At 37.2% G+C, this 25,712-nt stretch overlaps 3 protein-coding genes across 5 annotated transcripts; 1 reads left to right on the forward strand and 2 right to left on the reverse strand.

Moving 5' to 3' along the window:
* The first annotated feature begins 634 nt into the window (after nucleotides 1-634).
* LOC111481076 (protein NLP5-like) lies at nucleotides 635-4,803 on the forward strand. The gene is made up of 5 exons (XM_023126389.1): nucleotides 635-1,032; nucleotides 1,274-2,202; nucleotides 2,886-2,933; nucleotides 3,019-3,856; nucleotides 4,050-4,803. The coding sequence occupies exons 2-5, from the start codon at nucleotides 1,360-1,362 to the stop codon at nucleotides 4,712-4,714; spliced, it is 2,394 nt and encodes a 797-aa protein (XP_022982157.1). The 5' UTR covers nucleotides 635-1,032; nucleotides 1,274-1,359; the 3' UTR covers nucleotides 4,715-4,803.
* LOC111481075 (Niemann-Pick C1 protein-like) lies at nucleotides 4,770-20,259 on the reverse strand. Its single transcript, XM_023126388.1, has 39 exons — nucleotides 20,060-20,259; nucleotides 19,282-19,355; nucleotides 19,005-19,104; nucleotides 18,771-18,878; nucleotides 18,234-18,350; nucleotides 17,355-17,505; nucleotides 16,743-16,990; nucleotides 16,462-16,650; nucleotides 16,021-16,097; nucleotides 15,823-15,940; nucleotides 14,907-14,990; nucleotides 14,650-14,745; nucleotides 14,405-14,506; nucleotides 13,915-13,983; nucleotides 13,628-13,723; nucleotides 13,433-13,540; nucleotides 12,731-12,844; nucleotides 12,443-12,526; nucleotides 12,186-12,314; nucleotides 11,302-11,500; nucleotides 11,058-11,198; nucleotides 10,914-10,957; nucleotides 10,150-10,233; nucleotides 9,991-10,059; nucleotides 9,786-9,862; nucleotides 8,804-8,873; nucleotides 8,502-8,651; nucleotides 8,119-8,184; nucleotides 7,824-7,968; nucleotides 7,628-7,692; nucleotides 7,456-7,521; nucleotides 7,145-7,238; nucleotides 6,721-6,757; nucleotides 6,569-6,626; nucleotides 6,336-6,446; nucleotides 5,735-5,802; nucleotides 5,524-5,590; nucleotides 5,373-5,441; nucleotides 4,770-5,158 (listed from the first exon to the last, which is right to left on the reverse strand). The coding sequence occupies exons 1-39, from the start codon at nucleotides 20,102-20,104 to the stop codon at nucleotides 5,063-5,065; spliced, it is 3,885 nt and encodes a 1,294-aa protein (XP_022982156.1). The 5' UTR covers nucleotides 20,105-20,259; the 3' UTR covers nucleotides 4,770-5,062.
* Nucleotides 20,260-22,313: 2,054 nt separating this feature from the next.
* LOC111481078 (probable serine/threonine-protein kinase PBL21) lies at nucleotides 22,314-25,407 on the reverse strand. 3 transcript variants are annotated; one of them, XM_023126392.1, is made up of 7 exons: nucleotides 24,580-25,405; nucleotides 24,494-24,496; nucleotides 24,200-24,375; nucleotides 23,891-24,080; nucleotides 23,316-23,707; nucleotides 22,794-23,119; nucleotides 22,314-22,681 (listed from the first exon to the last, which is right to left on the reverse strand). In XM_023126392.1, the coding sequence occupies exons 1-6, from the start codon at nucleotides 24,641-24,643 to the stop codon at nucleotides 22,832-22,834; spliced, it is 1,113 nt and encodes a 370-aa protein (XP_022982160.1). In that variant the 5' UTR covers nucleotides 24,644-25,405; the 3' UTR covers nucleotides 22,314-22,681; nucleotides 22,794-22,831. The 3 variants fall into 3 exon arrangements, with proteins under 3 accessions (XP_022982160.1, XP_022982161.1, XP_022982163.1); XM_023126393.1 differs by having other exon boundaries at nucleotides 22,314-23,119; nucleotides 24,580-25,407; XM_023126395.1 differs by lacking the exon at nucleotides 24,494-24,496 and having other exon boundaries at nucleotides 24,580-25,397.
* Between the last annotated feature and the right edge of the window lie 305 nt (nucleotides 25,408-25,712).

The following is a 25,712-nucleotide window of genomic DNA, read 5'->3' on the forward strand; positions in this document are numbered from 1 at the left end:
TCCAAATTTAGAATTTTTTTAACATATTAAAGACCCACAAGCAATAAAATAATCATTCAACGTGGATCTCCAACACCAAATGCAATAATATGAAGTCTATGTCAACAAGTATGCATTAATTACCTGTATTTTCAGCTTTGTTTTTAGAGCAGAAAGTTGGAATTCAATTGGAAGATTCATAAACAAACGGGTCAGAAATCTTAATATGATCGATGGATATGAGGAAGGAATATAATATCGAATTTGCTTGTGTCAGCGGGAGGAGGAACAAATTTGAACTGAATTTTATAATGCAAATGGATGATGAGCTCATGTTTTGAAGTTTCTTTAGATTTGTTTATCCCAAATAATTTGGTGGGTGTGGGTGACGTTTGAATCTCTCAGTACTATCATAATAAACAACACCAAAATGCTTGATAGTGTTGTGTGTTAAGTTTAAGGAGTAAAGAGTATGTGGGTATTTGATTTGAGGCTGGAAATTATTATTTTATAGTTTTAAGCTGTGGATTTGAAAGATTCTGATTCTGATTCTGGTTGATTCTTTTGATTTTAATAATTATGTTTACCCAAATTATATAATCATAAGAATCATTCAGAGATTTATTGTTTAATCCCAATGGGGAGAAAAACTAGCAGGATTCTCGTTTTCACGCCCACATCACAAAGCGAGAGCGAGAGGTATCGTTTCCTTTTCCCTCGTATTTCTCTCTGAGTGTGCAAGTCGACTTTACAGCGAGAATTCCGAAGGCGGACGCAAAGGGTGAGGGGAGTATGTGGGGTCGTGCTCCGAATCTCACTCAGCTATAAAGCAGTAGGAACTTGAAGGATTTAAGGAAGGGGGCCTGCGAGCGGTATCATTGGGAGAAGGACCTCCTCAGCGCCCGAAGCTTGTTGACGGGATCATTCCCTTCCCTTCTGCACAGCTTCTCACTTGTTCCCTATTCTTCAGACAGTTCTTCTCCCTGCCCATTTCAGCAACACCACAGAAATAAGTATCCACTTGGGAATCTCTTGGAATCTTTCAAATTTTATGTGAGATTTCTATTCTTCTCTTTCCTTTTTCTTTGTTGGGTTAACGAGCTTGCTTCAAGCGGTGTTGTGTTTGTTTGGTTGTCTTTGGCAAATATGATTCGTGAGTGTATTTTAATCCTTTTCTTTTGTGGGTTTCTTTGTGTTTGTTGGAAGTCTTCTTGGGTGGCTAACTTTTTCTCTGAACCTGCCTTGTTTGACATTGAATGAGTTGATTTAATATGTTTCTTATGATATTCAACAGGTTTGTTCTTCCTAAACATGGACTCGAATTTCTTCTTCTGGATTTGTATCTGATATAAATCTACTTCATTGCTACGACGTCTTTCAATGCTGGAAGCTCCAGCTGATATTGCCATGGATTTTGACTACATGGATGGGCTGCTTTTGGATGATTGTTGGTTAGAAACTGCGGATGGTGCTGTGTTTCTTCATCCTAACCTCTCAAGTTTTGGTGCTAACTTAGACCCTTTGATTGGATGGCCTGCTACAGAGATGAATGGTGTTTTCAACACCAACTTGATTACAAGGAGTGATCAAGAAGAACCGAGGAACATGTTGAGCAATGAGGCGTCTCCGGGGCAGGAAAGAGTAGATGTCGGGCAAGAGGGATGCTCCGATCAATCCGAAAACGACGCGCTTGAAGGTTCTGAATTGTGCAGAAGACTGGGGATGGGAGCTGGGGAGCATATGGGGTCTGCACCTTCTGTGATGGAGCGATTAATCATGGCGGTTGGGTATATAAAAGATATTGTGAGAGACAAAGATGTTCTTGTACAAGTTTGGGTGCCTGTAAGTAGAGGGGAAAGAAGTGTTCTCATCACAAATCAGCTGCCGTTCTCTCAGAATTCCAGCTGCACAAGACTTGCAAAGTACAGGGACGTCTCTGTGAACTATGAATTCACAGCTGATGAGGATTCCAAAAAGGCTCTGGGATTGCCCGGTCGAGTGTTCTTAAGAAAGGTTCCCGAGTGGACTCCTGATGTTCGATTCTTCAGAAGCGATGAGTATCCGAGAGTCGATCATGCTCACGAGCACGATGTTCGTGGAACTATAGCACTTCCTGTTTTTGAACAAGGAAGCAAAAGTTGTTTAGGGGTGATTGAAGTTGTCATGGTTACCCAACAGATCAAATATGGTTCAGAACATGAGATTCTTTGCAAAGCCCTTCAGGTCTGCTTTAACCTTTTATGCTATAGCCTTTGATATTTAATGAGAGAAAAAGATGCTTTACTAATAGCCTATAGCTATAAGGACCTTAGTGAATTGGTTTCAATATATTCCTTAAAATCAAAATTATTGTATCTGCTTATATGAATTTGGATTCCTTGACACTGAAGATGAATTGGGGTTAGAGATAACACTTGGCTGAAGTTTGAGACATAGTGTCATGAAACCAGATGTTGTAGCCAAACTGTGGTCTAACATATTTATAGCCTCACTTTTGGTTCATGAATATGTAAGATTCCATGTCGATTGGAGAGAGGAACGAGGGACAGCGAGGACGCTGAACCTCGAAGGAGGGTGGATTGTGAGATCCCGCATCGATTGGAGAGGGAAACGAGTGCCACCGAGGACGTTGGGCCTCAAAGGGAGGTAGATTGTGAGATCTCACATTGGTTGGAGAGAGAAACGAAACATTGTTTATATAAGGGTGTGGAAACCTCTCCCTAGTAGATGCGTTCTAAAAATTTTGAGGAGAAGCCCGAAAGGGAAAGCCTAAAAAAGACAATATTTGTTAGCGGTGGGCTTGAGTTGTTACAGAGTATGTATGTGTTTAGGGATCGACGTTTTTTTACTGCTTGTGGAAGCTTAACCTGCCAACTTCACATGGAAATTTTGTATTTTGTCTGCAGGCAGTCAAGCTGAGGAGTTCTGATGTAATCAGCCCACCCAATCGAAAGGTAATTGAATGAGTATCAGTTGACACAATTGGATTATGCAACTCTTTTCTTGCTGTTCATTTGAACGTCATACTGTATTTAACAGGTATTTAATAGGTTCAATGAAGCTGTATTATTAGAGATTCGAGACACTTTGAGAACTGCCTGCGAAACTCATGGTTTGCCCTTGGCACAAGCTTGGGCATCATGTATCCAAGAAAGTAAAGAGGGTTGCAGGCACTCGGATGAGAACTACAGTTGTTGTGTTTCTACGGTAGACCGGGCTTGCTTCGTGGCTGATACTCGAATTCAGGATTTCCATGAGGCATGCTCCGAGCATCATTTGCTAAAAGGCGAAGGAATTGTTGGGATGGCATTTAAATCTAACAAACCGTGTTTCTCAAGTGATATTACATCCTTTCGTAACACAGATTATCCTCTGTCTCACCATGCCAAGTTGTTTGGATTACATGCTGCAGTTGCACTACGCCTTCGTTGCATTTTCATTAGTAAAACGGACTTCGTACTCGAGTTCTTCCTGCCTGTCCATTGTAGGGATCCTGAAGACCAGAGAATCCTGCTCTCTTCGTTGTCCACAGTTATACAATACTCTTGCAGGAACCTGCGTCTTGTAACAGATAAGGAGTGTAGGGAGGAAAATATGGAACAAGTTCATCCGACAAGTTCATTGTTAGCTTCATCTGTTCAAAACATCCAACAATGTAGTGGCTCTGTTTCATTGTTCCAGGAGCTAAATTATGATCTGAATGGGGTTGTTGAGGACAGCGAAGAGTGCCCGACGGTCGGTAATGGTATCTTTGCAGATACAAGTATGGGAAGAACAGGTGAGAAAAGGCGAAACAAGGTCGAGAAAAGTATCACCTTAGAAGTTCTTCGGCAATACTTCGCGGGTAGCTTAAAAGATGCTGCAAAGAGCATTGGAGGTAGCATTAGTGCCATTTGTTTTCTGTGGTTAAGTTTCAGTGCAAATAACAGAATATCATAGAGCTTGAAGTTAGCATCTTGATTGGTTGCATTTGGAAGTGTTGGTGTCAATATCTTTCCCTTGAACTTGTTATTTTCTATTCTCTGTACCATCAAACTGTTTATCTAAAATCCATTTTCTTCCTGTTTCAGTTTGTCCTACCACATTGAAAAGGATATGTCGACAACATGGGATCAAACGTTGGCCTTCTCGAAAAATAAAGAAGGTTGGCCACTCGTTGCAGAAGCTCCGACTTGTAATCGACTCGGTGAACAGTGCATCTGGTGCTTTTCAAACTAGCTCCTTGTATTCCAATTTACAGGAGTTGGCCTCTCCATACGTAAGAAAGATGGGAGATGGCCTGAAGACATCAGGTGACCTCGGAGATGCAGCATCAAAAACTGCACCCTCGTCGCTCAGCCAGAGCTCGAATTCAAGCCAATGTTTTTCTTTCTGCAGACATCCTGCCACTGGATGTGTAATGCAGACAGCAAAAGAGAGCGATCAAATGAGAGTGAAAGTAAGCTATGGAGAGGAGAGAATCCGGTTTCGAGTGCAGAAATGGTGGAGTTACAAAGAGTTAGTGAAGGAAGTAGGAAGACGATTTAATATCAGAGACACAAGTAAATATGAGCTCAAGTACTTAGATGATGAATGTGAATGGGTGTTGTTAACAAGTGATGCGTATCTTCAGGACTGCTTTCATATGTACAAATCGTCTCCACTCCAAACCATAAAGCTTCTGCTTCACCCATCTCCACGCCATAAGAGAGAGGAGCCACAAACCCCACCCTTTCCTACATTTTATATGCTATAACGTCAGCGTCAGCATCAGCATCTAATATCAACAATTATTATTTGCTTTTTCAAAATTCAATGGGAATCCTTAATTTGCTGCTTTGGATTTGCAATAATTTCCAGCAAAAGCAATAGTCAATAACATTTATCAACTTAAATGTCCTTTTCTGAACACAATGAAGCAACGCCTAATACAAATTACAAAGAAAATAACACTACCACTACCTGCTGCTATGGAAATTTCGCTTTACAAGTAAGAAGCTGCTGTATATTTTCTCTTCCTTTTTATTGGCGTTTAAGCATGCATGCCAATGAATGCGCCAGACAAACCTGTAAAAGCCCACTTCATCCGTTGCAGCAAATCAAATTACAACTCTCTTGTCGGAGGCGAATTAGAGGGTTGGTTGTCTTGTTGCTCGACGAACACGCATCTTGATGGTGGACCAAAAATGCTCAACACTACCTGCAATCCATGACGGTTCAACAAATTCATGTCAAAATTGATTGGATAATTTGAATATGTTGCAAAGTACTGAGAGAAGCAAGAGCATCGGTCAGTTTTTACAAGGGCTGATTATAGTTTTTGCTCTTTTTAATGAGTATGCTCCATTGTGAAAAAGACAAACTAAACTCACACCTAACAACCTCATGTACAGAAGAAGAACGGATGAACATACCGGCAAGAATACGAGGCCATGCAAAAATCCAAGAAGTACTAATGCCAAATACATTTTGAAATAATAAACCTGCAGAACATAGAATGAAGATATTAATAGACATCGCGTATAGATTACTTAAAATTCAAGCTTAAGGGCGTGGAATTTATACCACAAAAACTTCCGATTTAGAAAAGCATAGAACAAGCACCCCAACTAGCTTTGTTAGTGTGATTCCACTGCAAGCACCAGTAGATATGTAAACAAAATAAACACAAATTGGCTTATAAATTTGATAAAGAATGATGGTAACTACGCAAGGCCAGTTTTCCAAGATTTCAGATCTAAAGCATAGCTCCACTGTAAGATATGGAAAATGGTACCTAAGAACAGATGCTCCCATTGTACTGAGAGCCTCCTTCATGCGCTGGTCTTTATCTCCACTGCTTACCTGAGAAAAGAAACACAGTCAATTACAACAGGAAGTTGAGAAATGTTCCAAGATTACAGGTTGCCCCTTGTGGCAATGGTAGGATAATTATATCTCTAGTCCCTGTTTTGTTAGGAACCGCAACCCTCCACAATGATATGATATTGTCCATTTTGAGCATAAGCCCTCATGGCTTTGCTTTTGATTTTTCCAAAAGGCCTCGTACCAATGGAGATGATATTCTTTATTTATAAACCCATGATCTTCCTCTTAGTTAGCCAACATGGGACTACTCCTCTCAATGATCCTCAATATGTTTTGGGTTTAGTAACTGATGTTACGCATTGATAGGTAGTCTAGTAATTAGAATGCCAATTGTGATTGATCATGCAAGAGAATAATCCAACTAGTTGATGCTCCTTGGTATGACATCTATCGCTGAATTATGGATTTTATTATGCAAAGGAAATTTCTATGAAAATTGTAACGATGGCCGACTTTAGGCAGAGTACATTATTGAAAAAAAAGATCGTGTAGCAAAGAATCATACTGACCGAGAAAGCATGTGTAAAATGAACACAAAATTCAACAGCAATTCCCACTGACATGACAAGATTGACAACAGAGATTGCGTTTAATTGGATATTCAAAATGGCCATCACGCCCTGCAAAGTATTTTATTGTCAGCAAGGGGTATGATTCTCAATTTTATATTAAAATAATTAAACTAACTCCACTGGCATATTATCGTAAGCGCTCCCAAAATAATCAGGAATAAAGGAAATACCATGAGATCCACAACAATCATTGCCAGCACCAATAAAATGATAGCCGAGGTCCATAAGCTACAACAAAAAAATCAAGCACAAGGAAGCCTAGTTAGCACATTTGAAGAAAAGAATATCTGTCTATTTCAATGACAGAAACCCCATCACTAACCTGCACGTGATGATCAGACACACAATAAACACCGCACCTGAAAACAGTAAAAGCGTACAAAATCAATGCTTTTCAGAACCACCATGACACCTTTCATTCCTTTATTAGGAATGAAAACTGTCCTTAAGAGGTCTTCAAATGAAATAAGAGGAAAAATTGAATAAGAAAAAGAGACCAACTTAATGAGGATATCTGGACAGAGAAGGCACACCACAAGAGGACTTATCCTCGATATATATATTAGGACATGATCTCTTCTAATTTTCTTTCCCATTAAAAAAGGCAGAAGCACAAATCATTCGGTAGCAGCACAAATCATTCGCTAGCATCATCGTGGTAGACAAAGTTGTAACATGAAGTGCATGGTAGACTTTACACTATATAATATTAAACAAAACACGAGAAAATGTCCTTAATTACTGACCAATAGCGATGGCAAGGTTGATCAATGCTGTTCTCCATATATTCAAGTATTGCTCAAAAAACATGTAAAATATGGAATACGGAAAGACCTCAATCTGCAAATGATAAAAATGGCCAGTTCAAGATCAAGCTGACGGAACAGAAACAAATAGTTTGAAAAAAAGAATTAATGGGAAAAAAAGTTTTCAAAAGCAATTCAGCACTCTTCTATTCAATCAAATGGTGGAAACAAAATCCAGGTACGATCATTATTAGTTTAAACTAACATGATAAGAAAGAGAACCAACCAAAAATTATGATTGAAAATTTTACCTTCAAAGAATCTGAAACCCTTGAACTCAATTCTTGAGCAGCCCTCATTGAATTGATATAGTCAACCTGATAATTTTAGTAATTTATAAAATTAAAAAAAAAAAAGTTTTTGATTATATCCTTCAAATACACTGTCCAAATTCCAATTATTAACTAGCCACCCACACCATACCTGCTTATTCAGGGGAGTATGATATGTTCTGAAAGAAGATGCTTGAATAACACCATTTTCATAGCCTGATAACAAAAAAAAAAAAAAAAAAAAAAAAAAAAAAGTTTTAATTAATTTAAGGCTGCAAGAAATCTTTCACTCTCATTTAACATGTTATTATCAAATAATACAACAAAAGATATCCAATCCTGCAAACCTTTTAGTTCGACACTGCTAGTGTATGCCCCATGTCCTCCTTTAGCACAGTCTGCAGAAGGTAGAGCACTGAGGAACCACGGCAATTTCTCCTTAAATTGTACAGTAGATGGCCTACCACCATGCAGGTCCGAGTGAAGGAAGCACTGCATAATTCCTAAGCGTCAATTTTTACAAATTCTAAGATGAATAATAGAACCCATGACTCGGAAACTACTAATTTAGCAAAATACTAAAAAGCAACCAGGCAGCAGTTTTATTTGTTATTTGCCACCCAATTTATAGGGATATGTTACCGTTGTACAATCTTTGCATACTCCATTTAGACCACAAGAACCATCATTTGAAGCACAGCAAGGGGGCTGAAAAAGACTAAATTCAGTAAATTTAAGGAGAAAGTATACCGGGTGCAAAATACATTAACAATTCTCAAGCATTTCTAAAAAATAACTGACCAAGTGCAGTCAACGATTTATCTTAACATAAAACAGCAACATGGCAACAAGTAAAATGACTTCAAAGGGTAAGCCATTGCATTAGAAGGAAGAGAAATAAAGAAAAAATCAAAGATTATAGAGGATCAAACTAGCTGTAGAAAGAACAATAGTCTTGTCTATGATAGCTGTATTTCAAGCATGATGTTATTTCTCAAGAAACAATTTCAAAGGAACCACATGACCTGATCATCAGGGGGGCAATAGCTGTCGTTCTTGAACTTCCGACAACATCCAAATGCTTCTGGAGATACCCACACAAGATAATCATCAAGCCATGAAGCAGCTGGTTTAGCGATGTAACTTGACTCTGGTATTAGTGAAGCTTTTGCAATCTACAGGAAAGGAAAAAGAAGAACAAAAAAAGCTCTGATTTGAAAAAATAACGTGAAAATAAGCCATGCTAGGGCAGCAAGAATGTTATTCTCCTGCGCATTTTGGAAAAGACGTACATTTCCTGTGAAAAGAAAATGGAGGATATGCATACCTCATTTAAAAGAGAGTCTGAGTCACATTGGCTGATGGAGCATAATTGGTTTGTTTGTCTTGATTCTGAGCTGAGCATTGTCACAGGAGGGGGGAAAACAAGGAATGAGTGATGCAAATGGAAAAGACTAAAGATGTCTATGTCCTAGGAACCGGCAGCTCATTTTCTCCACAAAAGAGAGAGAGAGAGAGAGAAATGAAAGCAGTAACATCCTTGATATTCCCACTTCCGTATCACAAAGGTTTGCAAAAAATGCCAGTTACCATGGTGTAAAGAATCCATATAGAATTATACATTACAGTTTATAACAAAGTGGTAAAGAAGAACTCTATTATGAAAATAGGGAGACACTGTACTTATTAAAAGGTAAACCCATACTTCTGAGAATCACTTTATTACAAATCACTTTAAGATATATTCGTCATAAAGTTGTTTGCCTGGTAAATTTTAAATTCCTGGGGCAAAATATAATTAGACAGCCAAGGACCGCAAATAAGGGAGAAATAATATGGCGTCTAAAAGTCCCATGGTAATAGGCCCCATATTCTTTTCTAACCTTTTGCTAACTTCAGCGAATATTTTGTTATGTTTTTTTTCCTCTCGCTCCTAACTTTGGCTCCCTGCTTCCCCCTCTCACACTCTCGCTTCCTCCTCCTCTCTTCATCTTCTTAAGAGAACCCAAATGGATTTTTCTTTCAAATATGGATTAAAAACTGGGAGATAAATTGCGGACTGAAAATGAAAAAACGAAAAAAAAAAAAAGAACAAAAAACCAAAAAGAAGGCAAGAGGAAGAGGGAGGGAGTAGAGTGAGAAGGAGGGCAGGAGAAAACAAAGTAAGAGAGAGGAGAGGAGAAAATGAGAGGGAGATTATTTTTTCTAACTGTATTTAGAAAAACTAGGTCAAATAGCATTTTGACCCAACTTTGTAGGTCAGTCTGTCAAAATCTCAAAGATGGAGTGTAATTCTTCTACAGGAATACCTGTAATTGTAGTTCTTTACAACGAAATATACCGGTGGGCCTATTCTGAGATGTTCTGAAATGTTATTGAAGTACCCCTGCAGAAAAGGTAAGCAGCTTTAACATGCCGGGGAAAAAAAATCATGAAATAAGTGGTTCTGGGGTGCAACTTTAAGACTGAAAGGCATCCCTTGAAAATACATAAGCGATGAATAAAAATAAAAACCTGAAGATAAGAATCTTTGGGGAGGACAATCTTTTGTTCCAAACCAGGTTCAATTCTGGTGCATAGCGCCTGTGAAGTTTAAAATAATAGAAAATTAACATCCCATATAACAAGCATGGTCAGGAAAACTGATAACCTGACAAGAGGTGGAGAACTCACAATGCTTGCGAATGTAAACCCAATAAAGATGGATATGACAACTATTTTGACTCCCCAGATGCTAAGTGCTGGTGCATGGATCTCCTGGATAGACAAAACATGGGCGTAAAATAGAAAACAAAAAGACAATGAAATATTACACAGGCATTGACATTAGGAAAAGATAAATGCTTCAGATAAATTGACAAGTTTACGAGGAAGATACCAATGAGAAGCTTGGACATTTACATCAGCTCTGATGCATTGTAACACAAGTAATGAACTATACAGCCCCTTATAGTAGGTTTGGAGTATGATTGGAACGAATGAGTGTGGATATAGATGATAACTAATATTTAGTTTGCTAAAAATTAAATAACTCTCAAATTAATAACAAAATAAATGGAATTTTCTTACATTCAAAGCAGAAACTATTAAATAACTCTCAAATTAATAAAAATAAATGGAATTTCCTTACATTCAAAGAGGAAACTAAGTTGAAGAAAAGAGAGGAAAGGGATGGTAAAAGACACTGAAATCCATATAAAATTGCAAATAAGATGGGACTTATCATTCATCCAAAAGTAGTAATGTTCTTGGTTTGGTTTGAGTCCTAAATAATAGCTAGACGCCTAATTCAACTGAAATCATACTACAAAAATATATCATAAGAAAGCTACCTTCATGTATCGGGCTAACAAGTTAATACAATATAATATATTGGTGGATTGAGCTTTTCTTCTCCAAGAAACAAAGAAAAGGTAATATTACAATAAGAAAGCTACCTTCATGTATCGGGCTAACAAGCCAGGATTCCTCTGAGTGACGCCTAAATGATATTCAACAAGACAATGCATCACCGCAATAAAGAGCAATAAATTTGAACAAAGATATTATTATAAAAAGAATTAAAGTACCTAAGGTTCTACCTTTATCACTCCCAGCGTATCCTGATCTCTTAACACATGGAAAACAGTCAACTCTATTATCCTCAGTCCTTAAAAAATCAAATGCTATGAGAGCAACAAAAGCTGTCACTTGTAGCAGGAAGTCCAGTAGAACAGCCAATGCTGTAAAAGAAAGTGAAAAAAGTGATCGGAAAACTACGCCTATCACAATTAAAACATATATCTTAAACATCCTTGAGAGATTTGCAATGCACAAATATCTAACCTGCAAACATGGAAAAGACACGGCATGCTGGCATAGGAATGAAACTTCCAACTGCAAATGCAAGAACCTCAGATAAACTTGCTAGTGTTATGGATGGTCCAACTTCTACAAGTGCATTGCTAATTCGTCCTTCTAAAGGCAATTCTACTGACTGCCGCTTAACAGCATGTACCAATATACACATATTATCAACCCCAACCTGATATTTGGATGATAAAATTTATTAGAAATGATACATAAAAAGGACTTCAAAAAAGAGTGTTTGACAACATATCCAAGAAGAATGCTGATAATCAAGATTTAAGAATATGTTAGGCTGCAGTGATATGCAAGAAAGATATTAATCTTACATAAGGAAATGATAGTCTATCGTGTTTAACAAGACATTCATTCATTTAAAACAACATTGTGATAGAATGAATAGAAATTAGAATGTGCAGAGCAACCACTGTACGACATTTTCTGTTCCCAAAATTTTAATTCCCGAAATGCTTGCCAATAGCATGTGCGCAAGTTGACAAGCAATGTGATAATCTCATTCTTTAACCAAACCAACATCTTCTAAGGTTTGGGGTTTCAACAAAGTTGTAGGTTATGCAAATAAAAACCCACTCCCTTTATATCAGTACTCAGAAAACAGAAGAACAATTATGAAGCAATGGAAGTATAATCCAAGCTCACGATAATCAAAGTTAAAAGTTAAAAAAGCAAGATTGAACTGGTATGATCAAAGTTAAAAGTTAAAAAGGCAAGATTGAACTGGTATGATCTTCCGTGCATGGAGTCCAACTATGGCATGTAAACCATCCAGCACAAGAATATCAAAATACCAAATCATAACCGGGAGTGCAACGTGGAAAAAAGCAGATGAAGATAGAACTTACTGCCAGAACAAGGAAAGGAATAACTTCCATAATGATCAGAGTAGATTTAACTCCAACGGCACTGAAGAAACCTACTGATCCAAGAACAGACAACATGACAAGTACAACTCCGGAGAGACCAAGTAATACCTGATCATAGAAAAGAATCACAAGCTATTAATGCATATAGTCCAATGGTTGGGATGAAACATCAGTAAATTAGAGAATAATCCGTCTAAGTAGAGCTACTGAAAGTTATAAGAGAGCCCATTACGTACCTTTGATGAAACATAAAAAGTTTTTAAATGCGGTCTATCGCCCAAAGTAAGAGATATGTAAGCGAACATTACAAGATAGCTTATCTGCAGTTTAATTAGGTAAACAGAGTGAATTGGCAATTAGAAAAAATGACACGATATGAAGCCATTCACACTATCAAGAAATAAAAAATAAAAAATAATGCTACAATGCAAATATCGGGAGAAAATATAGAATAAATCATAAGGACGAAGAAAATGATAATTTAACAGTATAACACACAAAATTCTCTCTAAGAAAGAACTAACCAATATTGTGATGACATCTGCAGTACTCTCTCTTTTTAATTCTTCTTCAATGGAGCTTTCCGAAGAAAAAGAAAGCGTCAAGTTTTTAGATTGCACCATTGTCAATAACTCATCCTATCACAAAAGTAGATTAATGTCGAGAAACTCCATTTACTCCAAGATGAAGGACGGACACCATTACATTAAAATTAAATTATAAACAAATAGAGAAAGAAACTAATATAGAATCCAAATAACTAGATCCCGGAGTTATAAAGCATGAAAGGATTAAGAAAAATGAGATATGTAAGAAAAGCATAGGAGTTGAAAGCGTATGTTTGGAATTATATGGGATCGGGATTCGTTAGGCTGAAAATATAAAAATGGTGTTTATCTTATGGGGAGAAAAACTTGTAAGAATTGATTTGTGATCATTTTAATTACTATTACTTATGTCATAATTGTTGAAAAGATATAAAAAATGGAAAAAATTTGTTTTAATCTATTACTTTATAATTATATTACTTATGTCATAAATAAAGATTGTTTTTGAAGTAAATCTACAATTAAATTTCAAAACTGGGCAATATTTCACTCATGAAGGTTTCAAAAGATGAAAAGAACACATTTTCACATATTTCACAGTGAAGGTAAAGTATAATAATAAGAATGCAATTTGAAGAAAGGAAAAGTCGTTGCGCAGAACCAGAATATGAGAGAAACCTTAGCCAATTGAATGAAAGCTTTCTCCCATGCCACAGCTCGACCAGATTCATTACTATCTTTATTAATAGCATTGTTCACTGGATATGTTATCAAGAACGCAGAAGCCTGTCTCAAAAAACTAACGGTAAGATAACTATGGAGATTCATATGTTCAAATTAGATTACCAACTAACAAGCAGTATGATAGATTACTTCTGAATAATTGTTCCCAGTGTAGCCCCCTAATGCGGTGCTTGGATCAAGAGGAGCTTTAAATGCACTCCTGCAGCTGTCTGCAGAGGAATAATGCTGAAATAAAAAAACACGTACGAACATATAAAATATTGTCAAATGCACCGATAGGAGAAGACAATGCAAAAGATTTCTCTAATCTTTCTACTCTAAATAAATCACAGGAGCTCTCATATGGCTCATGGATTTAAATTCTCTACCATCTAACGATCAAAACTGGATCAGAAAATGGGAAATGTATATAATACCTCAAAACAATATTCAAGATGTTGGACTCCTCCATAGTTATCAAAATTTTCTGGATTCATCTGGAAATACTGTCAAATAGAGTGGACACTGTCAGTTCTATAAATATTAAACTTATTCTTTATAACCTAACACCATAAGATTGATTTGGTTTTTAGATTTTTTTGTTTTAAAAATTTGTGCTCATTTTCTCACCATTTCTTTATCATGGTTTTCATTTTTCTTAAGAAAACATATCAATTCTTAGATTTTTTTTTTTTTTTTTTTTTTTTTTGAAGTTTTCAAAACTCAGGCTTGCATTTTGAAAACATTTGTAAAAAATAGACGATAAGTAGAAAAAACTCATAGATAGAAGTAGTGTTTATAATTTAATTTTCAAAAACCAAATATGAAATGATTATCAAACAAGTCTATGTTTTTTTCAATTGAAATGTTTCCATCCATGTGTATTTATTTTAATAAGATAACAAACTAGCAAACTAGAATCTCCACCTGCAGGATACTCTGAGTGGCACAATCTCGATCCAGTGGCTTCAAGCAAATGTCACTTAGAGATATACTTGAACCCGAGTATTTAGCACGAATACCATCTATCTGCAAAAAACAACAGGTGGAGTAGAAATTCTGAGAATGGCCCAACATACGTAAATTACATTTAAATTATGGGAAGTAATATCCCAAGGGATACAGTCTAAACCCATAATATAGGAATCACTCCTGAAGAGCTACAAAAATACCTTCTTTTGTATGTCAAACAGTAACTTAACATTGTTATCATTCAAAATACTTGGCGGCTTTCCATGCACAATATCTGGAATTGTGGCTATTATAATCTAGAAAAGAAGTGTGGCATTAGAAGTTGTCTGAAATCAACAGCAAATGATAATTCTTCTCCAACACATCTTCACAATAGGTACGATACTCCAAAATCATTTTTGAGAGTAGTAACTAACACATTTTTACTACTTTGCTGAATTATTAAACAAGTCTCTACCTGTTCAATCCTATAAAAAGGGGCTAGATGAGTGTCAAAAAATTCCTTCTCTTGGGATGCTTTGCTTCCTGGTCCTACCCATAGCTGAAACAAAATAAAGATATCATCAAGAGGCCAGCAGCTGATATCTGGCTAGAAGTATAAAATAATTAATACAAGAAAGGATTTGAGGATGGTTATAATTCAAAAGGCTTGATGTAAACTATTCTAAATGCACACAACTTGATGTCAAACATGATAGCATGTTTTACTATAAAAGGCAACTAAAACTTACTTCATTGAATTATATAATTAAAAAAAATTGTCAGTTCACTAAAGGTTACCAAGACTCTGGCTTGAATCAGGATCTTTATAAGCCATGAAGAGAAAAGAGATACCCAGTGTTAGCACTCGTCCATAACAAGGAAGACTAACAAAAATCAAATAAATAGTAGTAAATTCACGAAGATATTATGCCACTAAACTATCTCCATATCACAAGTGACCCGACTGTTGCCTCATGCAGCTCAGAAACACAGGAGACCTTATCTGTAACTTGACTCACTGTTTCACAACATTTTAAATACAAACAAGTAAATTATTGTGTTCCACATGTTTGCCTCTTTCAATGACAAAAACTGTCATTTGCTTTCCAGTCACATTCACCTATCAATAAATAAATAAAAATATATACATTGTATGCAGGCACATTTGTATGTATGCAAGGAAAAGAAACAAATGGATGGCCATAAAAGGAAAGAGGAATTATGGAAACATAGTCATTCAGCTGAATACACACACATGTGAATAAATGAATATGCGCAGCAAAAAAAGAAAAGAAAAGAACTTATGAGCAGCAATAAAAGAAAAGGAACTGATTGAAACAAAACTTTTCTTGTCATTCTTATGAAGCTGGTATCAACCATATTATTTATACCTTCTCAGGCCTTGTCTCCACCTTGAAACGAATAAGACCTAAACAAAGAAGAAGAACAATGACTACTGATGAAATCAACACCAATGTAGGATTTCTGGCCACCCATTTCCCATATTTCCTGAGAAGGCACATGAACGAAAATAAACATAAATGTTTTCTACAGATGAACTAGGAAAGCAACATTGACGTTAGGGTTACCTGAAAAAGTTGGACATGTATCCCTGGACAACTGAAAGCTGAATCCTACTTTTGGTTTGAGGAGCATCTTCAAGCGTCTGAAGTATATGAACAATGAGCAGAGAAACAAACAAGAAAAAACAAAGTCAGTTGCAAAATTAGTGTTAACGTATAATTGAAAGAGATGGTAGAAATCAAGGCCCAGAATGACTGGCAGCAGCTAGAAGCTTGCATGACATACAGTTATTTTAAAAAATGGCAGTAACTATAAAGTATTGGCAAAGAACATGCTTATAGTAGGCAAATGAATCACCATGCAAAGAACATGCTTATAGTAGGCAAATGAATCATCATACTGCCAACATGAAGAGCAGGAGGGTTAATGCAAAACTAATCTAAGATGGTTCATTAAGTTAACTGATGATGTCGTTATAGAAATATCTAATTTGAACAAGTACGAACCGGCATTGGCAAACTTTCATCCGTTTGCCTAGTAGCAGAATCAAGATTACTCCCATCCACGATATTTAGCATCATTTTAGTTCCAGAAGAATGCCTCTTTTGAGATTTGCGATAAAACAAACTCCATCCAAGAAAAGCAGAGACAATTATAATGAACAGGATACACAGAGTGAAGTCAACACATTTGACCTATAGTAGTCACAAAAATAAGTCTTTAAATACAATATTGCAAATTAGCACACATAAGAACAAGATTTCCAATTTATGAGATATTTTCTCACCTTAAGAGACCCAATTTTCACTGAACAAGTATTTTTCCTAAGGGAAACAGGGGTCGCAGCACTACTGCAGACTGGTGCTGAAGGGCAGTCACCACAGGAACATCCCAGTGAAGTATCTCCACAAGAATAAGCAGATACATTCATATGCTTCATTCCAGATGACGTAGCCACGATAGATGGAAATCCAATAGCATATGGTGAACCAGGCATGCCGGGGCTAGCTTGTTTACCAATAAAAGCAAACCACTCTGCTCACAATTATACAAATGTTCAAATTCTAGAAGGAAGAGAGAACACGATAAAAGTAGCATTTATATGCAAGAGATGACTTGTTCACAATCAAGAAGTGAAAAGAACATAGAGGTCAAGGTAAGGAAAACAATTCCCTCCACATAAAATTTCATTTTATTCACACTAGGAATAACCTCTACTTCTTCTTCCCTGTCAATAAATTTCTTCAATTCCCACACTACACGGAAAACTATTACAAAAATACTTTCAAATTTGGGTACATAAAAAATTTAAAGTAATCTCCACAGTATCAGCTTGTTCATTAACCAAATAGGGTATGAATGTGCACATATATGCATGAGAGAAAGAGAGGCTGCTGACCTTTAAAATTTTTAGCACCGGCACCAATAAATTGCATGGCTAGAGTGTTCATCGTACCAAACTTTACATCTTTGCAGGACTCAAATAGCCCTTCACCAAAAGCATCAGCTACATAATAATCAATGCCATCAACTGCAAAGCTGTTATTAACCTAAAACCAGAGACAAGTCATCCAAAATTTAATGTGGTCTTCTAACAGCTCAGTAAACGGAGAGGTCTAACATTCAGCTAAACTAAGGGGAGACAATCATAAAGCGGTCAGCATTGGGAAAGAGCATGCAGAGGAAATTCATGGATTCTAAGCAAATGCAACAAATACACAGTCATTCCAGATAGGAGTTTTATTTGAGATGTAATTTGTGCAGTAAAAATTGGAATTACTCACATACGAGCTCTAGTCTCCAGTAAGAATAAATCAGCTTATAATTTATTGACAAGAACTGCTGGGAAGAAAGATTAAAAATAAATAGAAAAAACTGGAATTTCATTTCGTACAAGCTCAAATCTCTAGTAAGAAAGATCACCCAAGAATTTGCTGAAAACTAGACTGGAATGTTGAATAAGCAATTCTATAATATGAAAAAGAAAAATGTCATTAATCGTTGTTTAGATTAGAAAGAAGTGAACTACACTATAACCTTGCTCTTACATATCCTCATCTTTTCCAAATATCTACGTGCAGTTAATTGGTAAGTGGGTGCGTTTATGACCTCTTACTAGTCTTATGAATAGAAGAGAAAGATTCTATGGGTAAAGCAACTAGTATCTGCCTCCCTAGGAGGTTCACCTTTGCTTATAAGTTATGGGAAACAAAGAGCACAAACGTGTGAGAAACAAATACTTCTTAGCAAATTGTATAACTATGGAAGTGTTTCTAACCTTTAAAACAGCAGTAACATTGATAAATAAGCTCTGATTTGGAGAACAGGTAAGCTCACAGAACAGGTTCAAAAAGTTTCTTAAGCATGCCGGACAACCTACAAGAAATGGAATAGCCTGCATAAAATACACAAGTCATATTGTGGGGCAAAAATTTGACGTAATTTCATCAGAAGATAACACGAGATAGCAGAAATGTCAAAGGGACTCTAACATTACAAAATGTAACCCATTTAATATTCAGTTTACAAACAAATAATAGGCATAAATCAAAAGTAAGGTTGATTCTCCCGCGCAGGCGAATTAATGCAATACCCAGAAAAGGGTTGTAAAGTGCGTATTTGCAATTCAAGAATACAGGGGCATGCATTCATATATTTTACGTGCATTTTAAACAAGAAGCAACATATGTTGGTTTTAGAAGAAAAATGATCATCAAAATGCTCATGATGCATAGTCCAACCTGCTATCAGTGAGCAATGAGCAATTCTGAAATTATGAACGCTATTACTAGTACGAGCCAGTTTGATATCTTACTTGCATAAGTTGGGATCGTAGGGTGTCAAATTGTTCTTCCGTGCAACAAACATTGCCAGTAATAGTTGGACATAGACTTTGGATCTTAGATGAAAGAAGATTATCTGGCTGGGAACACAATAATTTGTGATCATAAAGAAAAACCCAGGGAGCAAAACAAACATTAATATTTTGATGGAAACGCCACCATTACTAAAATATGGATAGTACCACAGCGGGAAATTTAAAGTGTACCTTCACAGATGGGGTACCAGTAGGACAGTTCAGCAGTTTACCATCCGGTCGTTTTCCACAAATATCATACATTGCGCAGTATCCTTCCGAATGTTTTTCCCTTTAAAAGAAGGAAAAATTTAGCCTTATCTAGAAATTACCGCGTAAAACAATGCGCAGATACTCTTGAAATATATATAATAAAAGAACTAATGAACAGATTCGAGCTACAGTATCCGCAGCAAAAAGAAAATATTCTAATGAAACGAAGAATAGCCAACCTAAATGAACTACATACCCGGATGTGCCATTCGTAGATAACAGCAACCGAACATTAGACCTCTCGGCATACGCTAGGACAAAATATATAGCCTGCACATGTCTCGACTTTTAGTAAGAAATCAAGGTCAGCGTTCGTTTCTATGAATTTCGTAATGAAGTGAAATTCTAAAAAAGATCTCAAATAGGGTAGACGCTAGACAACTTTCAATCTGATTTCATCGCAATCCACAAATGATTGCAGATTACCGTTATCCCACGTTCATACGGAGAAGAGATTCAAGAACCAAAGACTCCAATTATGGGAATTAATTCATAACCCACTTAACATGCTCACTAAACATTCGTTTAAACAATTTCGGATACGTTTGAAGCAACCTCAAAACCCTGTAAAACAGAGCCAGACGTTTTTTCCTGTTCACTGAAAGTATCCGAAATGACGGCACAGCACAAGCCGCCATCGATATACAATTCATTTCCAACCTCGTCGAAGTTCCTCGTATTACTTTTCCGAATAAGGAAGGCTAAAAGAAGACTGAAAAAACGCAGAGATAAACGGGCGACAGAAACAGTAAAACACAGCAAACTTCTAGACAGTTTATAATTTCCATTCGCAACATTTCTTCAGCAACCAATCACTGAAACACAGCATGATGGAGACAAAACTACAGAGAAGAATTCTCCAAATCCTAACGTCCAGAGAACGTCGGCTAAAGCAACTAACAAAGAACATAAAAAAACGGAAGAAGACAGAAGATATTCAATAACAAAATACGATTTAGCTAGAGAATTATTGCCTGGAGGAGATAAATTGAGACGATAAACCCTAGACGAAGCCTCATTGTGGAGTAGATCAGTAGAAGATGAGTCCTGTGCGATGAAGAGCAAAGCCGCACCGAAGCGAAAACGTATTTATAGTTACTGAGGAGTGAGAAAGAAAATGTCTACTGTTGGCGCGGGCAGCAGTTTCGCGGTTTCAGAGGGGCAAATAAAATCGGCGTAGGAATTGAAAATGCTTTTGGTTTGATTGGCGAGCAGGCCCCTGTGATACTGATTTGTATGCTCAATAATTTGGAGCCAGTACGAGGGTGTTTCTGTAAATGCGATTTGTTCATTAAACGGTCACATTTACCTCACAAAACGACAGAACCCGAACCCGAACCCTGCCGGTGGTATTCTTTTAATCCTATTTTTTATTTTGAGGATTACCTTACCGTGAGGGTGAGTAAATTATAAGAAAGAACCACAATAAATAATATGTATATTCTTTTTTTTTAATACATGTGGAGTGGAATAAAGAACCTACTATAACATTAGTACTTACCTAATTAGATGGCAGTTTTTTAAATTTCCCACCCTAAACCTATATGACGTGGACCTTCCAAATTTACCGTCTGTAATTAATGTTAGACTTGTTTTTTATTCAAGTTCAACTAACTAATAATGGATACTAATTAGTAGTGGGTGGAATTTAGAGTTATTGATTAAAGATTTTTTTTTTTTTTTTTTTTTTTTTTTTAGGAACAAATCATAAGTAAATATATGGTAGTATTACCTGTTGTTTTATAATAAGTTTTTTTTTTATTTATTTTAGTAAAGAAGGCAAGTATTTTCCACCAAAAGTTGTGTTCAACAAAACGTGCCTTTTATATTAGATGAAGATAATTTACCTGTGAAATAGGTTAAAAGGGAATCACATCAAACAACACACGGATATCATAAGCGTGCATGCCCTGGTTAATGGGTCGAGTCAAGCCTTAACCTCTTGTCGAATATGACCCTATCGACTTGAGCTGGATGGGGAGGAGGTGAATTAAGCTCTTCAGGCAAGTCCTTTCTCTTCTATTTTTGAGTTCTCAATTTAATGACTAAGGAAAAGCAATAAAGAAGGTAAATTTAGTAATGTTAAAAATAGCCACATTTGGAAGTGTGGGAAGAGGCGAGCTGATTGTTTGAACCTTTTCCTCAAATTATTCGAAAAGGCATCAGAAAAGCTATAATTTTGTGGAGTACCGAAAAAGCTATAATTCTGAATCATATCAAATAAACCCAACTATTTTTGTATTCAAATGAGAATCCAAAATAGCTTAAAATCAGTGTGAAAAAAAGAAAAAAAAATCAAATAAATAATGATTAGTAAAAATTGATGAAATGATTTCGAGTTAATTGGTATGAGAATATTTGGGTGGTTGGGTTTAGTGGGAAAATACGAGAAACTGTGGGGCTTGATATGCAAATTCCAAAACCCAACCACCGCACTTTTCAACCCAACACGCAATAAAATTTTTAAAATTATATGCGATATTAGCATCCTTCTAGAAATTATACAATATTTTATTTTGAAGTATTTAACCTAATCTCTATATTTTTTAGATTTAAAAATAAAATTGAATAGCAAAGGGGAGAGTAATTGAGAAGAGGAGGGGGGGTGGGAGTAATGATGAAAGCAAGTGATGAACTCAAAAAGTGGGCGGAAACAGTGTTTTAATTTGTAGGAGGCATTACCAAATTGGCACACACGACAGGCAACATTGCAGAGCGAAAAGAAAAGAGGAAAAGGTGTGTGTGGGGTTTGGGGAGTTTTCAGAAGCAGAGGGTGTGGGTGAGGGCATTTATGGTCATCATTGCTACTCATTTGACGCCATCATCGCCACGCCTCCATCATGCACAACGCGCACAATTGCTTCTCAAACTCGAATTGCCAAATCCCACATGCACCATGTTCAAGCACGCACGTGTACAAATTGGTAACAATAACATTTATGGATGGGTGACGCCGAATAAAACAGAACTCTCCATTAAAGCTACAGCCTGGCAATTCGTTGCAACCGAAACCAATTACCAACGCAAATCATAAAGAACATTCAGACAATTTGCGAGCATCATCGGAGCCGTAGGTTTGGGATTTGGGTCATTTGTTTTAGACCTCGTAACCGTTAAAGCCGCATGTCTACTTAAATGGGCCAATTGGTGGATTTAAATGGAATCACATGGGCCAATTTGCGGCCCCAATTCAATTAAATAAAATATAAAGTTCATGGGTTACTTAGATTTATCTTAACCATATGGGCTGGGCTTTACTGTTATTAAGCCCATAATCATTGGATCCATATTACTAAATATATTTTGTTCACATTAGTCTACGGGAATTCTTCAATGCTTTTACAGATTTTCACAATTAAAAAAAAGAAAAGAAAAAAAAAAAAAAAAAGAAAAGGAAAAAATGACAGTTAATCGATCAAAGAATCTGATCTAATCTGATTCGAATGATATAAATTGTGGCGCCCAATGAGAAATTCGATGAAGATGAAAAGGATGAAGTATGATCCAAGTCTGTATTGCAAGCAAAAATCCATATTAAACAGGAGATTGGAGTTGGCCGGGGGCTTTAGCTAACTAGCCAGCAGCTGCAAATTCATCTGCAACCAAGTACACCAAAGGCAACAACTCAAACCACATTCCGATTCAACTCACGAAAGCGATATTTCGATCGATGAGAAATAATCCGAGACAATTGATTTGATTTGATACCTTATAGAGCTATACCAGGACTTCTACAGCAGCCACCCTTACTTGGATGTAGAGCTCTTTCCATGACTCCTGTCTTGTTGAGGAGATAGTGTGGAGGGATTAGGCGCCGCCCCGTCTCTCGGTTGTTCTGATGCATAACTCTGAGAAGCTAAGTATTCAAGAGCCACGACGATATCACTGATAATTGGTCTGAATGTTGGCTGCTCCTGGAGACACATTGCAGCAATTGCGATCGCGTGGTGTAGACAACGAACAGGGTAGCATCCTTCTAGTAGTGGGTCGACTAATTGAACAAACTTCCTCCGGTCTTTAATAAACGGGCGAGACTGCAAAGAGGGACGTGGGACGAACCAGTTCAATTAGTATATCATCCAAACCAGCAACCAGTTCAATTTTGTTTACACATGGCATCAAAAGCTGATAACGACCGAGCTAAAGGCGGGGGGGTACGAGTAGTTACAGAAACATAAATGATTGGGAAAAAGGCGGTAGACGTTTACGAAGGAGAATATGAGAACTTACCCAAGCAACCAGGTTTTGCTCTCCAGGTTTCTTGGTGGTGTCTATTGCTTTCCTACCTGTAATTATCTCCAAGAGAACCACACCAAAGCAATAGATATCAGATTTCAGAGTAAGTTTGCCGCTCATGGCATACTCCGGAGCACAATAACCATATGTTCCCATCACTCTGGTAGAAACATGGGTGTTGTCACCGACCGGTCCTAACTTTGCCAGTCCGAAATCCGAGAGCTTTGGATTGAACTCGTCATCCAGTAAGATATTTGCAGATTTCAAGTCACGGTAGATAACCGGTGGATTGGCTGTGCAGTGAAGATACTCAAGGCCCCGGGCTGCACCAAGAGCAATTTTGATTCGAGTGTTCCAACTCAATGACGGTCGTTCGGGGGACAAACCTGAAATCAAAATACAGAAGCCTATAACTCGACCAGAATTACAAACGAAATACACTGAAATTATCTCCAAGTTATTCACCACTCCCTTGAATCCCTCAGGCTCAAGAACAGGACAGGTTTCAAGAAATCTTAATATCTTTTGGTTCGAGCATAAGAACGGAGAAAAGATTTATTGACATTTACCGAAAAGATGGTTTTCCAAGCTTCCCATCGACATATACTCGTATACCAACAGCCTTTGGTCTCCATCGGTACAGTAACCAATCAATGTAACAAGATTACAGTGATGCAATAGGCTTAACATGAGAACTTCGACGATAAATTCCTGAAATCCTTGAAGACCGTCGTGATTGAGTTGCTTAATAGCAACAACCTGCGCAAGAAAGCAAATGATACATTGCATAAACATGAAGCTCAACATCACAGGAAAAACAAAACCACATTATGTTTTTTAGCCGATCTAGCAGACAAAAAGGAAGCAGCAAGAACAACCTGGCCTGACTCTAATCGGCCTTTGTAAACTCTTCCAAACCCGCCTTCACCAATCAAGTTCACTTCCTTGAAACCTCTCGTCGCCGTTGCCAATTCGCGAAACGGGAAGCTTCGAGCAGCCCCACATTTCCGGTTGTTTCCACTTCTGGGTTGTGATTCCTTCCCTTTTCCAGTTTCTGCACACGAATTCAAATTCAAATTCAAATTCAACACACCAATATATGAAAATCAAAAGCTGTTTAATAATCCATTTCCTTTAGCAGAAGGAAACAAGAGGCAGCATCGGCCAATTACCATCTGCGAAAAGTTGAAGTTTACAAATCATAAAACATCTAAGATTCAGTGAATTTGACCTCAAAATTGAGCTCAAAAGTTGTTACCATTGTCAATTTCGACCTTGCTGGCGTCATTACAACGAGTACGAATGCAAGAAAAGCAGCTCATGCCTCCAAAAGCAGTGCAATTCAAGTTATAACTCACAGACAAAAATCACCAATTCGACCCATAGACACATTTCAAATGAACTTCACTCTAAAGCTTGGTCCCATGAGCCTTCCCCGAAGATTCAAAGGCAAACCTTAGGGTTAAGCACGAGAAGAATGGCTAGAGAGAGAGAGGGAGAGAGAGGGAGGGAGAAGTGAAGTATTTTACAAAAAGAACAAAATAAATAATGTAGGCTACATACACTCGGAACCCAACAAAAACAAAAAAAGGTAAAAAAATAGGGAAATTCTATCAGAAGAAGCGCCACTGGCGAACATGATCCTTCAACAAGAGATAGATCTGAAGGAAAAAAATGACAAAACAGAGCTAAATATAGAATGGGAGGACCACCGCCGGCGATCGGGTTCAGCTTCCGGCGAACTGGGAGAAGAGGAACGATGACAGAGAGATTTGGGTTAAAATTACGGAGCTTCTTCCTAGAAAAGGAAATTGAAGTAGAAAAAAAAGGAAGGGGAGAAAGAGAGCATTTTTTGTTAGGGTTTGAATCTGGGGGAAAGTGGGCCTTGATTTTCTTTGCATTTATTTTTGTGGGCAACCGTCACCAGTCGCTCTCTCCCCTCTGAATTTCTTCTTTCCCACTGCCCGCATTTAAACGTTCCGCTCGCCCGGTGGTCGACCTTCCGCCACTACCCTTCATCCTCACTGTTATTTACGAAACTAACACTGTCCGACCGGTTCAGATCCGGTTTGGATTGTGGGATGACGTATTGACTTTGAGACAAATTTCAGGTCAACGCCCCTTTCCTCCTTTGACGGACATCAAATCTTACCCAACACAGAACTCTACAAATTGGGGAGCTCATCTCATCTCATCACATGCAATGTTGCTTACAAATTCAAAATATCCATAAATTACTCAATTAATTCTTTTCTTAAACAACAACATCAATTGGAAAATGGCACATAAAGCTTGATGAGCCAACTGGATTGACATAGATAGAAGCAAAGTTGTCGTTAATGTCAATAGTGATATGATATTGTTTCATTAAAGAAAAAAGGCCCTTTTTTT

This window comes from Cucurbita maxima, unplaced genomic scaffold, assembly GCF_002738345.1.
Source record: "Cucurbita maxima cultivar Rimu unplaced genomic scaffold, Cmax_1.0 Cma_Scf00006, whole genome shotgun sequence".
In the NCBI taxonomy this organism is placed as follows: Eukaryota; Viridiplantae; Streptophyta; class Magnoliopsida; order Cucurbitales; family Cucurbitaceae; genus Cucurbita; species Cucurbita maxima.